The sequence below is a fragment of the Heterocephalus glaber genome, unplaced genomic scaffold (assembly GCF_053883595.1).
Source record: "Heterocephalus glaber isolate CG9 unplaced genomic scaffold, H.glaber_assembly_v1.0 deba00001577, whole genome shotgun sequence".
NCBI lineage: Eukaryota > Metazoa > Chordata > Mammalia > Rodentia > Bathyergidae > Heterocephalus > Heterocephalus glaber.
This window is the reverse complement of record NW_028258358.1, coordinates 13041021-13056266: the sequence shown is the minus strand read 5'-3', so window position 1 is coordinate 13056266 and position 15246 is coordinate 13041021. Positions and strand designations below refer to the sequence as shown.

The 15246-nt window shown below is 33.7% G+C and overlaps 1 protein-coding gene across 21 annotated transcripts in view; it reads left to right on the top strand.

Annotated features, from left to right (window-relative positions):
* The window catches only part of Mycbp2 (MYC binding protein 2), a 294048-nt gene that overhangs the window by 25548 nt on the left and 253254 nt on the right, over window positions 1-15246 (top strand). For 20 of the 21 annotated variants that reach the window (XR_015443710.1, XM_087192942.1, XM_004845227.4 and 17 more), the window contains exon 2: window positions 8745-8820. Coding sequence is in view for 20 of the 21 variants with exons in the window: in XM_087192942.1 (XP_087049068.1) it covers window positions 8745-8820 (76 nt within the window). In the remaining variant the exon portion in view is untranslated. Of the gene's footprint in view, window positions 1-6976; window positions 7159-8744; window positions 8821-15246 lie in introns of those variants that run through there. The other variant, XM_087192943.1, reaches the window with a different exon arrangement.

Genomic DNA, 15246 nt, shown 5'->3' with positions numbered 1-15246 from the left:
AGACTTCTTCCATGTTGTAATATGAGTCATTACTTCATTTTTATGGCTGAGTAATATTCTAAAGTGCCACATTTTCTTTACCTATTCATCAATTGATGAACAGTTGGAGTACTTCCACTTTTTGGCCACATAGTAGTTTTTCTTCTATGTTCATAGGCGGTATTGATCTAAAATTTTATATTTTGAAATATTACTTCCGCAAATTACCTATTCTGTTGTTTTAAAAATATTTTAATATATATGCTAATTTGTTTCATTCATACTACTAGTCTTTTAGTTCATTGAAAAGAAATTTTTTTGCTATAATCTGTTTCTTTGTAGGAATCTTTTTAATCTATATCTTGTACTCTGAGTAACTACTTTGAAGATAATGATGCACAATGAATTAACTATTGTTATTCTCATTATTTTGTCATGAAAATTTATTTTATTTTTTATAAAATAAGAAAAAGAAATGTCCTTTTCAAATATTGGTATCAGAGTTATGCCACAAGTCTCATAAAATAAATTAGGAAATATTCTTCCCTTCGCCCTCCCTCTCTCTTCCTCTCTCCCTTCCTCCTTTGGTCTTTCCTTTCCTTCCTTCCTTTCTTGTGGTTCCAGGGTTTGAGCCCAGAGCCTTTACACTGAGCTACATCCCCAGCCTTTATTTTTTATTTTGAGGCAGGGTTGCTCTAATCACTAAGTTATCCAGGCTGGACTTGAACTTCTGATCCTCCTGCCTCAGCTTCTTTTTATAGTCACTGGATGAGTAAGCCTAATGCTGATATTTTCTGCAAGACTGTACCAGTGAATTCTTTAAGGGTTTGAAAGAATTCATCAGTGAAGCCATGACTTTTTTGGGGGAAGATTTTGATTATGGATTCAATTTCTTTTTCTTTTTTTTTTTTTTAGCCCAGGATTCTGTAGATATTACATTTTTTCTCTCTTTGATAGTGTTGAGAAGTAGTATTTTCAAGCAATTTGTCCACTTTATTTTAAGTTACTATATTTATAGGCAACATCTATACTGATGTTTGTTTCTCATATTGGTAATTTATGCTTTTAATTTTTTCTCATGAAATTTGTTAGAGACTTATCACATTTATTAATCTTTTGAGAGGATCAATTTTTAGCTCGATTTTTTTCTTTTCTGTACTATTTCATTGATATCTGCTCTTATTATTTACCCCTTTCTCCATTCTTTGCATTTATTTTGCTGTTCTCTAAGTTTTTGAATTGCAGGCCTTGATAATTTACTTTAAAACTTTTTTTGTTTTCAATAAATGCACTTAGGAATATGCAAAAATCTATGCATTTTATCTAAGCACTGCTTTAGCTGCATTCCTTACATAAGTTTTAGTGTCCTATTTAACTTTTATTTAACTGAAAGATATTTTCTAATTTCCATTGTGACTAGTTCTTTGATTCATAGATTATTTGGAGGTGTGTGTTTTTTATTGACAAACATTTGGCAATTTCTAGTTTTCTTTCTGTTACTGATCTCTAATTTTTCTGTGATCAGAAAGTTAACTTACAAATCAGAGCTTGGAGACTTGTTGAGACTTAGTCTGTGGTCCAGCATGTCCTCCATTTTGGTAAGTGTGCTGTGTCCATTGGAAAGGAATATGCATTCTGTAGTTGTTGGAAGTGGTTTTCTATATACAGGTTTGTCAGGTTGAAGTGAATAAAAGTGTTTAAAATTTTTCCTGTATCTGTTTTGTTTTCTGCTCCGTTCTATCAATCAGTTACAAAAATATGTTAAAATATAATCTTTTCAATTGTGAATTTGTATTTTATTCTATTACTTCTGTCAGTTTTACTTAATATATTTTGAAGCTGTTATTAGATACATTTAAATTTAAGAGTGTTACATTTTTCTATTGAGTGGATGTTTTTAACATTATGAAGTGCTCACTCATCACTTAGAAATCTTAAATACTACTGTGTCAAAAACTGATGTAGCCACACTAGCTCTTTTGGGAGCTTGAAGAGTCTGTCATAGATACATACCTTTTACTGTCTCTTTACATTACATCTGTTGTTTCATTTAATATTGACATATGAGGTGTGATTGAAATATATGCTGAATATTTTTTTAAATTATTACAGTAAAAGATTTTGCCATCAATTCTCTGCAGAATATTTTTCCTTGCTTCAAGCACATCCCATCATTCTTGCCACTTTCTGAAGCAGTTCTGAAAGCCTTCGTTTGTGAATGTCTTTTACAAGATGTGATAAAAAATACTACAAATGCTATTGCTGAGTGCCATCCAACAGAAAGAAAGACATGTAAAACTATTACAGTGTGTGCTTGTCCACCTTATTCACTTGATCTGGCACCTTGTGACTTGTGGCTCATCCCTAAAGTCAAAATGACTGTGAGGAATAGTTAAATGTACATAACACAGCTTCTTTCTTTTTAATCCCCTTAATCTTCCCAGCCACTTCCTTCCCTCCATTTCTAAATCCCCATTTTCATTCTTCTTGTTATTATTATCCTTAGCTCATGTTTATGATATATAATGTTTACATTCATTGTGGATATTTGGAACCTATGCGTGGCATATCTTAAATCTTCTCCTTTCCTTCCCCTCTTCCTCAGTTTCCTAGTTCTTTTCCCATTTACAAGATATTCCCTAGTTTCCTTCTGTCCATCCTTTATTTTGCTCTTTGTACTTTGTCTTACTCAAATAAGAGATAACCATATGGTTTTTAAGCTAGTATGTCTGATTTATTTCACTCAATATTCATGTATTGCAAATATACACTAACAAAATAGAAATCTAAAAAATTATTTAAAAACAAAAAATGACTCCAAAGGGTAAACATTTTGAATTGGTTCAGGAATTCGAGGCAGCCACAACAACACAACTACTGCTTCACAAAGTGGCATGAACAATGAGGTAAGTGTGTTTGAAGTGAGTATTTGGAGGGGGATTAATTACAATGGATCTTTTATTGTAGTAATTTTAAAAATTAAACATTCACTGTTTTTCAATCACATCTTGTACCAATTATTAAAGGAAAACCTTCCTTTGGTATTTTATGTAGAAATGTTCTATTAATAGACAATGAATTTTGTCAGGTTTTATGAATCTAAAAACATTTTTATTTTTCAAGGGTACTTTTGGTACCCTTATAAACCTATAATTCTAGGTTGTTACCTCTCTTACCTCATATTTTTAATGCAAACAATGGAAACTTTCAATCTTATTAATGTTTTTAGTGTATCTCTTCTAGGATTTCTCTGTAGTTTTGTTTCAGCAATTTGACTGTGGTGTGCTTAAGAGTAATTTCCTGCTGAAAATTTTAGCATTTCTTAATTCTCTTTCTTCACATTTCTGCATTGTTAGTAATTATTTCTTTATATATTGCTTTGTTTCATTTAAGGATTTTGGTTATAGGAGATCATGTAACTGTGTACCACATGGTCTCAGATTGTTCCGTTTATCCCATTCTTGTTTGTCTTTGTCTGATTTTGGATTTTTTTTCATTGTCTGTAGACCCATGAAACCTGTTTTCCTGTGTCTTACTCTGCTCTGAAAAACCATCTCACAAGTTCATAATTTCAAATATAGTAGTGCTCCCTTATCTGTGTTTTACTTTGCATGGTTTTGGTTACCTGTGGTCAGTTGCAGATGAAAAATGTTAAGTGGGGCTTGATCCCCAGCACCTCCCCTCTAAAAAAAAAAAGGTAAAGAAAAATTCCAGAAATAATTCATAGTTTTTAAATCACATGCTGTGTAAGTAGTGTGATCAAATCTTGAGTTACTCAGCTTCATCCTGTCTCAGATATGAATCATGCTTACATCCAGTGTATCCACACAGTATATGTGGCCTTCCTTGTTAGTCACGCAGTAGTTGGTTATTAGATTATAAAATCATCAGATCAACAATTGTGGTATCAAAGTGTTTGTGTTCAAGTGACATAGAGGGTTTGATACTGTCCAGGATTTCAAGCATCCCCTGGAAGTCTTAAAACATATCTTTCATGGATAAGTGGAATACCGTATTGAATTTTCAGTTCCAGAATATCTACTTTTAAAATAAATTACATTGAAAATTACATCATTTCATTTTACTCATCTCTGAATCTATTTCAGTTTCTTACTTTCTAGCTTTAATATTTGATTATCTGTGAGTCTACCTAATTTTCTGGGTTTCTTCTTGATTGTCTGCCACATTATTTGGCTTCTTTGGATGTCTTTTTTTGGTATTTATTTTGTGCCCCCAAATTAGACTAACAATGTCTGAAAAGGGCTATTTTCTTTTTTTATTTTTGTTTTTGTTTTTGATACCGGAGATCGAACTCTGGTCCTTGCACTTGTAGGGCAGGCGGCAGAACCACTGAGCTAAATCCCTGGCCCCAAAAGGCTATTTTCTTTCAGATGATTTTGTTTTCTTCTGGAATGGCTTGTTCTTTGCTGTGTTAGACTGATTGCATGAAGTATTGATTATCTCAGTCCAATCAGAGATTAAGTAGACTACCCTCTCTGCTGGGATTCTGTCTTCTAAATACTAGACAGTGGGATATTTATTTTTCTCTTTCCGTGCAGGTTTTCTTTCTTTGGTGTCCCATGTCTGAAGAGATGTAGAGCATCACTATCTCCTCTGCCTAAAAGATGCTCAGTCCTTACTCAGACCTAAACTATGCAAATGCCCTCATGGAAAAAAATGTCAGTGATCTCAGCTCACCTTGGAAGTGGTCTAGTATCCCTGGATCTTTAGTTCATTTAGTCCTCATTGCCTCTCTTGTTTTCTTTTGTTAGTCTAGTTTTTGAAGATAAGCTTATTCCTATTCAGTATATCACTTTAGGAAAGTCAAAGCCAGAAATTTTATATTCACAAAAGGGAGATAATTTTAGTAGTGTTTGTATATGCATTGCCATGTTTTGAGTACATTTAATGTATATTGTATATAAATATAGATGGAGATTTTATTTTCTTTCTGATATAATATTTTATCAAAATATAGCCTAGACCAGAAGTCAGAAAACAATGACTGGCCCATGGAACAAATCTGGTCCATTTCCTGCTTTTGTAAGGCTAGTGAGCTAAGAATGGTCTTTTACCTTTTTAAAAAATTGAAAAAGAAAGCTTTATAATGCATAAAATTATGCAGAATATGAATTTCATTGTTCAGAAATAAAGTTTTCTTGCAGTAAACCCATACTCATCTGTTTATGTGCTTTCTCTGGCTGATTTCATGCTATGATGGTTGACTAATTATCTCAGAGATCCTATGACACACAATACATAACATATTTACTCTTTGGCCCTTTAAGGAAAAATTGTGGCTATTCTTGATTTAGTTTTGCTTACTCAGTAAAATTAAGTAAAAGACTGAAAACTTTGTCTCTCTTAAGTTCTGTGAATTTGGATTTCTCAGTCTGTTAGCGTTTTAGAGTTAGAAGCAACCTGAGTACTCGTCATCTCTTTGACAAATCAACAGATTTTATTGAGACTTTTAAATCATGGCTTCTTTGTTTTGTTAGAAAATACCTAATAAGCTGATAGAAACTAATCTATTATTTCTGAATAGCTTGTAAAATTCATTTGTTCTTATATTGCAGAAGTATTTGATTTTCCTTAAGTAATGTAAATGTTAAGAACATTTCTTTTTTACAATTCTTCTTTTTGGTACTTGGAATCAAACTCAGGACCTCAAGCTTGCCAGACAAGTACTGTGCCGCTGAGCTAAATCCCCGGCCTTTTTTACATTTTGTTTTGTTTTGTTTTGTTGAGACAAGGTCTCACTATGCAGTTCAAGCTGGCCTTGAACTCACTTATGTGTCCCAGGTTGGCCTCAAACTCATGACGATCCTCCTTGCTTCAGACTCTTTGAGTGCTAGGGTTACAGGTGTATGTATACCTCTCTATACCCAGCCTCTTCCTTGGAATTTTGTAAGTCAGTATTTTAAGATAGATATTTAAAGTATTTTCAGTAGCTTTTTATCTTCCATTTTTAACGTAATCCTTTCAAATGGCATGGGTATGAGGTTCTTGTAAAAGTCTTATAGGACTTGCACAAGTGCAAGGACCTGAGTTAAATCCCCAGTACCAAAAAAAAAAAAAAGTCTTATAGGACCATTTCCAGATAATCGTCATTAAGCGTCTATTGATTTAGGATCTAAAGTCCTAAATCATCAGAAATTCCAATGTGAATTGTTGTGTAAGACTGGTTTCTAGATTTTTATTTTCTACAGACCTTACATATCAGGAAAAATTTATTAGTTCTCAAATGTAATCATGTAATGGGATGTTACTAGCAAATAGGATTTCTGTTTTCCAGTGTTGAAATCAGTATATTCAGATTCTTTAGAATTGTTATAGCCAATTAAATGCCACCACAAGGCTCATGGTTGAATAGATTGTATGAGAAAGTATATCTATTCATGTTTAGCATTCAACAGTGTCAGTCACTGTTTCTCTTTTGTTGCATACTATCTTGGGGAAATCTCATGCACATACATAGTTTCCCTTACTTCCTTTTCAAACCTATATAAAATAATTTCTTGAATAACTCTTTACAGACATTAATGGCTAAATATCCTCTAAGTGCTTTGGTGTATCACTGGCTCTGTTGTTGGTCCCTGCTTATTTTACTCTGTGGATAAGGAATGTAGTTATAGTTTTAAACTTCCTCATTTTCTCTCCTTCCTCTCTCCTCTTTTATTTTCTTTTTCTCTCAAAATACTATTGAGTATGATGTTCCAGGCACTTTTCTGGACCCAGAGAATAGAGCAGTGACCAAGACAGACATGGCCTCAGTTCTGTTGGAGGTTGTAGTTTGGTGAGGGAGTGATACACTAAACTGCAATCACAATTATAGATCATGAGACAAAAATTATACAGCAAATTATGAAATGAAGGTATAAGATGAATTGATATTAAAATTGATATTAGTTAGATTTTAAAAGGGGGAATTGTGAAATGCTATGTACATGAGCCAAGTCCCCATGAGAATGTGATCATTATGTACTATAAACATGTAAAAAATATATACATTATGTATACTTTTAAAAAGTTAATAAATGGTCATGTACATTTACCAACTCCTCATTATAATCATTATGTACTACAAACAGGTACCAAAGAAAATTTAGGGAAATTTACCCAATCTGTGGAAATAGGAATTTTCCTGAGAAGTGACACTGGGACTTCAAAGGTGACCGGGTAAGAGCAGATACAGGAGAGAACTTCAGGTACAGGGGAAGTTTTTGTGAAAGCCCCAAAGGAGCTCAATAGACTTATACAACTGAATGTCCTTGTGGTTGAGAATGCTTTAAAAATAAATAAATAAATAAATAAATGGTAGAGTGGAATGCACAATGAAGCGTGAGAGGTTGGCGTAAGTTAGATATTAGAAGAATATCTTTTAAAACCCATCAGTGTCTTCTGACTTTAAGAGAATTGAGAAGATACTGAGTTTTAAGTAGAGGAGTAACACAGTTAGATTTGTGCTTTTAAATGATGACCTGGGTTCTTTTGTGAAGAATGGATTGAATGGGGTTAAATGTGGATGTGCAGAAGTGAGTTAAGCTTTGAGAGTGGTCCAGGCAAGAGTTGATGATAACTTTTTAGCTGCAGTACAGATGCTGTGAACAGAATCAAGAACTATTTATGAGATACAGCTGACAAGATTTTGTGACTATTTTAGTTTGAGGAATGAAGCCTAAGGAAGTATCAAGGATAAACTTTTCATATGCTCGTTGCTTATGTACATCTTACTGACATTTAGTAAATTGAATTCCAGCATCATGAAAATGGAACCTGGTTTTTCACTTTAAAACAAATTAATTCTTCTACCTGACTTCCCTACTTTTGGGAATGTAGCATCCCTACCTCCAGATGACCAGGGCTTAAAATTTCTTTTGTCACGACATCCACCAAATTACTTATTAAGTCTTAAGGACTTGACTGCTGTAGAGTCTAGAATCGTCATCATTGTCATTGACATAATCACCACCATCATCATCTTGTCCTCCTTTTCATTCTCTCTTCCAGTTTTGTCTTTATTATAGCAGTAACATTCTCTTGCTAGATCATTTAACTGTACTTCTATTCAAGTCTGTCAGCTCCTCCAGGGCAAAAACCAGGCTTTTCATTTTGTATCTTAACTACCTAATAATAATGTACATGACAACATGTTGGACATAAAAATATTAAATGAAATGAAAATGTTTTCTTTGCCTCTTGTTTACTATAATTTTTATTATTTTTTTTATCCTAAAGTCCTTCAGGGACTTCTGTTTTCTTAAAAAATAATTCAATCTTAGAGCCATGAGGTAATGAAAACTTTTCTGAATATGCAAAGTGTATGACTCCAAGATTTTCCCTATAGTAATTTAGTAAAAAGTGATTCTTTAGCCATTTTGCACTGTAGCCCTCATTAGGACAAAGAACATTTCTTTTTTTCCTGGAAAATGAACGTAGTTGATCTTTATTGCTAGTCCCCACTGTTGAATCAAGTTTAAGAAAACTTTGATATCCTTTTATGCTTCATTTTTATAAAAGCTTTTGCAGCATTCAAGTTTTTATAATTATTATTTAATAAGTATTTCCTAGCTGTATAATATTGTTACCTTCTTAATAGCTACTTTATATGTTAATATCTTATTTTTTGAGTATTTTTATAGAGTATTTTTTATAGAGTTTATAAGAAATATTCAAGCATCTATTTTGGCAGTATCTATTTTTAATAGTTTTATATATCCTAATATGAACATTCATAATTATTTTTTCCACTTAAAAATTTTTAGGAATAAGAAAACTTTAAATAAGAAGAAGTTGAAAAGAAAACAGAAGAGCAAATCAAAAGTGAAGACAAGAAGCAAGGTAAAGCTGATGGCAATTTATAAGAATTAAAGACTTTTCATACAGTAATTTGAATAAAAATGCCAAAATTTAAAATATATGAGTATAACTAGCAAACTATTTGTCATAGTTACTTTGTTGTAGCTGAGACACAATACCTGACACCCACAACTCTAAGGAGACAAGGTTTATTGTGGCACACAGTTTGTAGAGGTTTCATACTCCTTGAGTTCAGCTGACTAGCTTTGTGCTCCTACTAATTCAAGGTTTTTCTTGCCATCGGTGTTTATATCTTCTTTTAGGAGCAGCTTGTGATAAGAGTGATATAAATAAATTCATTCCTTTATTCTTTGAATATAGTTGCCTGCTGACTATGTGCAGGCATTTTGCTAGGTGTTTGGGATACAGTGATCGATCGGAAGCATTTCCTGCTTACAGTGAGCTTATAATATAGTAAAATGGTGTCTTCTTGCCCTCTGTTGTTGTTTCCATATTATTTTTCATTTACTGTCTTTTTATTTTTAAAAGTGTCATTTATCTATACTATTTAAATATCTTTTTTGTTGTCATTGATGCTTCTTTCTGTCTTCATGAACCAACTCCTTTATTTAATTTCCTTTTCTGATCTGGTTTAGATATCATGGATTTTTTTTGAAAAATTTTTAAAGTACTGGTTCCCTATAGCTGCTGAGAAAAATTATACAAACTTGGTGGCTTAAAAATAACATGAGTTATTTGAAAGTCTGAAGTCCAAATTGAGTCTCTTTGGCTAACATCAAGGTACCAGCAAGCCTGCATTCCTTTTGGAGGCTCAAAGGATGGCATCACTTGCCATTCCAGATTCTAGAGACTGCCTGCATTCTGTGGGTTGTGGCCTCTTTTCTTTATCAGAGTCACCAATAATTTGTTGAGTTTTTTCATGCTGTAACTCTGTGACGTTTTCTCATGTTCTGTCTCCTCTGACTATCCTGTTCCTGACTTTGACTTATATGGACCTGTGTGAATGCTTTGGGTCCACTGAGATAATCCATCATAATCTCCCCATTGCAAGATTCTTAATTATATGACATCTGCAGAATGTCTTTTGCTATATAAGATTCCATATTCACAGATTATATAGATATTTTTGGAGGCTATTATTCCGCCTGTCATACCTCTAATGTATGTTTGTTGTATTTACCTGGCAAAACTGAATCTAATGTAAATCAGTTGTTTTCTCTTTCCTTGCATGTGCTTTTGAAAGGACTTAACCAAGAGTAAATTGATAATAATAGACATTGATGACCACCAATCTTTTTTTTTAGTTCATTAAGTTTATTGGTACATTTTAGGTATACAATAGGCTGACATTCATCATTGGGAATTTGTACCTTTACATGATATATGTTGGTTCTTGTTTTTTTCCCATTCCTCTGCACTCCCTTCAACCCCACCACCCCTCCCTATTTACAAAGACTTTGTTTCTATTTTTTACTTTTCTCATATTCCTTTCTCTTACGCCTCCCACTTTCCCTTCACCTTTGGACCTTTTCTTCCTATTACACATTATCTAGTATACCTTTTGATCCTTATTTACACTTTCAGTTTCTCACAACAGAGAAACTGTTTAGTATTTACACATGTGTGTCCTGTTTATTTCACTTAAGAGTATCGCCTCAATGTGCATCCATTTAGCTATAAATGTCTCGGTTTCTCATTTTTTAAAAATTAATTTTATTTGTACATTTTAGGTATACAGTATAATGATATTCATCATTGGAGATTTATACCTTTACATAATCTCCCTTGATTCTTATTTTTCACCATTCCCTTACCTTCCCTTCAATCTCTCCACCCCTCTCTATTTACAAACTTTGTTTCCATTTTTTCATTTTCTCATATTAATTCCACTCCCTTCTTTCCTTTCCCCCACTCCTTCCCTTTCCTCTTGCCCTTTGCATCTTTTATTCCTATTTCACATTATCTATTATACCTTTTGATCCTTATTTACACTTTCAGTTTCTCACACTAGAGAAACTATTCGGTATTTATACATGTGTGTCCTATTTATTTCACTTAAAGAGTATTGCCTCAATGTGCATCCATTTAGCTATAAATGTCTCTAATTTCTCATTTTTTATGGCTAAGTAGTAATCCATTTTATTTTTAAAAACCACATTTTCTTTATCCAGTCTCCAGTTGATGGGCAAGTGGGCTGCTTCCAAGTTTTAGCTATTAAAAACTGTGCTGCTATGAAAATGGGTGCACATATATCAATGTGGTATGATTCTTTTAATTCTTTGGGGAAGATACCCAGCAGGGGAATAGCTAGGTGCACCAGTCTGCACTCCCACCAACAGTGGAGAAGGGTTCCTCTCCCTTCAGCCCCGCCAGCATTTGTTATTGGTTGATTTCATGATAGCAGCCATTCTTTCTGGGGTGAGTTGGAATCTCAGCCTTGTTTTCATTTGCATCTCTCGAATGATCAGTAGTGTTGAACAGTTTTTCTTATATTTATTTACTATTTCTACTTCCTTGTCTGAGAAATGTCTGTTCATTTTAGATGCCCATTTTTGGATTGGGTCTTTAAATTTGGGAGGTCTGATTTTGTAAAGTTCTTTATATATTCTAAATAGTAGACCTTTGTCGAGGAACAGCTAGTAAAAATTTTTTCCCACACTGTGGGTTGCCTCTTCACGCAGTTGACGGTTTTTCTTGCTGTGCAGAAGCTTTTTAATAAGAGATCCCAGTTCTTGATTGTTTCTGCTAGTTCACGTGCAACTGAGGTTTTCTTCATGAAATCTTTTCCAACACTAATGTTTTCGAGAGTTCTTCCTAACCTCTCTTGCAGCTGGTTTAGTGTTTGTGTTTTAATATTTAGATTTTTATTCCATTTTGATTTTAGTTTATTGTGTGGTGAGAGATATAGGTCTAGTTTTAATCTTTGGCAGGTTGAATCCCAGTTTTTCCAGCACCATTTATTAAAGAGGCTGTCTTTCCTCCAGTGAGGGTGTTGGGCTCCTTTGTTGAAGATGAGGTGGCTGAGTGTGTCTAGAGTTGTTTCTGCATCTTCTAATCTGCTCCATTGGTCCTCAGGTCTGTTTCTTTGCCAGTACCATTCTGTTTTTATCACAGTAGCTTTGTAGTATAGTTTCAAGTTGGGGATTGTGATACCCTCTACCTTGTCTTTTTTGCCTAGAATTGATTTTGCTAATTTAGGTCTCTTCTTGCTCTGCTCCAAATGAATTTTTCTATTATTTTCTCAAGGTCTGTGAAGTGTACTGCTGGAATTTCAAGTAGGATTGCATTGAATCTATATAGCAGTTTTGGAAGTATGGCCATTTTCACTATGTTGGTTCTTCCTACCCAGGAGCAAGGGATATCTTTCCATTTTCTGATATCATCTTCAATCTCTTTTTTCAGAGTGCTATAGTTTTCTGAGTAGAGGTCTTTGATTTCTTTCGTTAGATTGATTCGTAGATATTTCTTTTTTTTTAGATGCTATTGTGAAGGGAGTTGTTTCTCCAGTTCCTCTTTGAGTGAGTCTTTTGTTCCTGTACAGAAAAGCTATTGATTTGTGTGTGTTGACCTTGTATCCATTTACTTTACTCATTTTGATTATTAGGTCTAGAACACTTTAGGTGGAGTTCTTGGGGTCTTCTATATAGAGACTCATGTCATCTGCAAATAATGACAGTTTAACTTCTTCGTTTCCTATGTTTATTCATTTTTTTTCTTGTCTAATTGCTGTGGCTAATGTTTCCAAAACTGTACTGAACAGGAGTGGTGATAATGTACATCCTTGTCTTGTTCCTGATTTTAGTGTGAAGGATTTCAGATTTTGACCATTTAGTATGATATTGGCTGTTGGTTTTTCATAGATGGCATTTATCAGGTTGACATAGATTGTCTATTCCAATCTTCTGTAAGGTTTTTATCATGAATGGGTGTTGGATTTTGTTGAATGCTTTTTCTGCATCTGTTGCGATGATCATTCATAGGTTTTTATCCTTGGCTCTATTAATATAGTGTATTATATTTACTGATTTGCATATGTTGAACCATCCCTGCATCCCTGGGATGAATCCCACTTGGTCAAGGTGTATGATCCTCTTGATGATTTTCTGCATTCTGTTTGCTAGTATCTTATTGAGGATTTTTATATCTATGTTCATTAGTGAGATTGGCCCGTAGGTCTCTTTTTTCGTTGGGTTTTTCTCTGCTTTGGGGATCAAGGTGATGCTTGCTTCCAGGAATGAATTCGGGAGTATTGCTTCCCTTTCAGTTTCACTGAAGAGTTTAAACAGTAGTGGCAAAAGTTTTTCTCTAAATGTCTTGTAGAATTCATCAGTGAAGGCATCAGGGCCCTGGCTTTTCTTATTTCATAAGTTTTTAATTATGTTTTCAATTTCATTGATACTGGGTTGTTTAGAATTTTTAGGTCTTCTTCATTTAGCTTTGGTAATTTATGTGTATCTAGATATCTGTCTGTTTCTTCTGTGTTTTCCATCCCATTGGTGTATAGGTTCTCAAAGTAGGTATTGATGATCCTCTGGATTTCTGGTAGGTCTGTTGTAATCTTACCCTTTTCATTCCTAATTGCATGGAGTTAGGTCTTTTCTTTCCCGTTTTTGATAAGGTTGGGTAAGGGTTTGCCAATTTTGTTTATTCTTTCAAAGAACCAACTCTTTGCTTCATTCTTTTTTTTTGTATCGTTCTCTCAGTCTCCATTGCATTGATTTCTGCTCTGATCTTTATAATTTCCTCCCTTGTATGAATTTTGGGTTTATCCTGCTCTTCTTTTTCTAGAAGTTTGAGGTTCAGCCTTAGGTTGTTTAATTGGGCTTGGTCTGTCTTCCTGAGTATTCACTGCTATTAATTCCCCTCATAAGTCTGCTTTCATTGTGTCCCATAGATTCTGATATGTTATATTGACATTGTCATCTAATTGTAGAAAGTGTCTTATTTCTTCTTTAATTTCCTCTGTGTCCCATTGGTTATTCAGCAGTGTGTTGTTCAACTTCCATGTATTTGAAATCCTTGCAGTTTCTTTTGCTATGGATCTCCAATTTCATCGCACTATGGTCTGATAATATACAGGGAATAACTTCAGTTCCTTTGCACTTACTTGAACATGTTCTATGAGCAAGTATGTGATCTATTTTGGAGAATGACCTATGTGCAGCTGAAAAGAATGTGTATTGCGATTTTGTGGGTGGAGCACTCTATGAACATCTGTTAATTCATTTGTTCAGGAGTTTGATTGTTTTCTAGTATTTTGTTTATTTTTTGACTAGTTGATCTATTTGTGACAGTGGGATGTTGAAGTCCCCCACTACAGTTGTATTGGTTCTTATTTCATTTTCCATGTCCATTAGTATTTATTTTATATAGTTCATTGTACTAGTATATGGTGCATATATATTTATAATTGTCATCTCTTCCTCTTCAATTGTTCCCTTTACAAAGATGTAGTGTTCTTCTTTGTCTCTCTTAATCAGTGTTGGTTTGAAATCCATTTGATCTGCAAAGAGGATAGCTACTCCAGCTTTTGGGGGGGTTCCTGTAGCATGGAGTATTGTTTTCCACCCTTTCACTTTTAGTCTATGAGTTTCTTTTTCAATTAAGTGTGTTTCTTGTATGCAGCATACTGGTGGATCTTGCTTCTTGACCCATTCTTCCAGTCTGTTTCTTTTGATTGGTGAATTGAAACCATTAACACTGTGTTTGAAACGTTTTCCATTTTTTCATACCTCTGTTAATTCCTTTCTTCTACAAGGAACTTCCCTTTCTTACAGGAGAAATCAAATCTGTTACACAGAAAACTTCCTCATCATCCTCATTTCATCTTGTATGTTTTAGGCTTCTTAACAGTACAGTACTGAGACAGATACAATATTTAAAGTGTGCAGTTTAATCAGTTTCAAAAAATTACACGTGTGTGAAAGTACTACTGAAATCAAAATTTAGAACATTTTCATCATCTCCACATCTTTTCTTATCATCTTCTACTGCTATCTCTGTCCACAACCCTGACTCTAGACAACCACTGATTTATTTTCTGTTACTGTATATTAGTTCTCATTTTCTGGATTTTAATATAAATATGGTGTGTTCTGTTTTGTATCTGGCTTCTTTCCCTCAACATAGTGGGTTGTGTTCACATTGTTTATATATCAGTGTTTCATTTTTATCATGTATTAGTATCATATTGTTGTCAAATGCTCATTTCTATATTTACTTGTAGTATCTTATGGTTTTTAATTTATTATTTTTGTGTCAATGGGGAAATACACTGATACTTTTACCATGTTGTGTCAACACTGTTCCTGGGTTAAATAACAGTTGGTCATGGTGTATCACTCTAATACATTGTTAAATATGTGTTGCTAAGATTTGCTTGTCTTTAATATCTGTGACAGATATTCCAACTTAACACATTTTTAATGAGTTACTCCCTCCCACCCC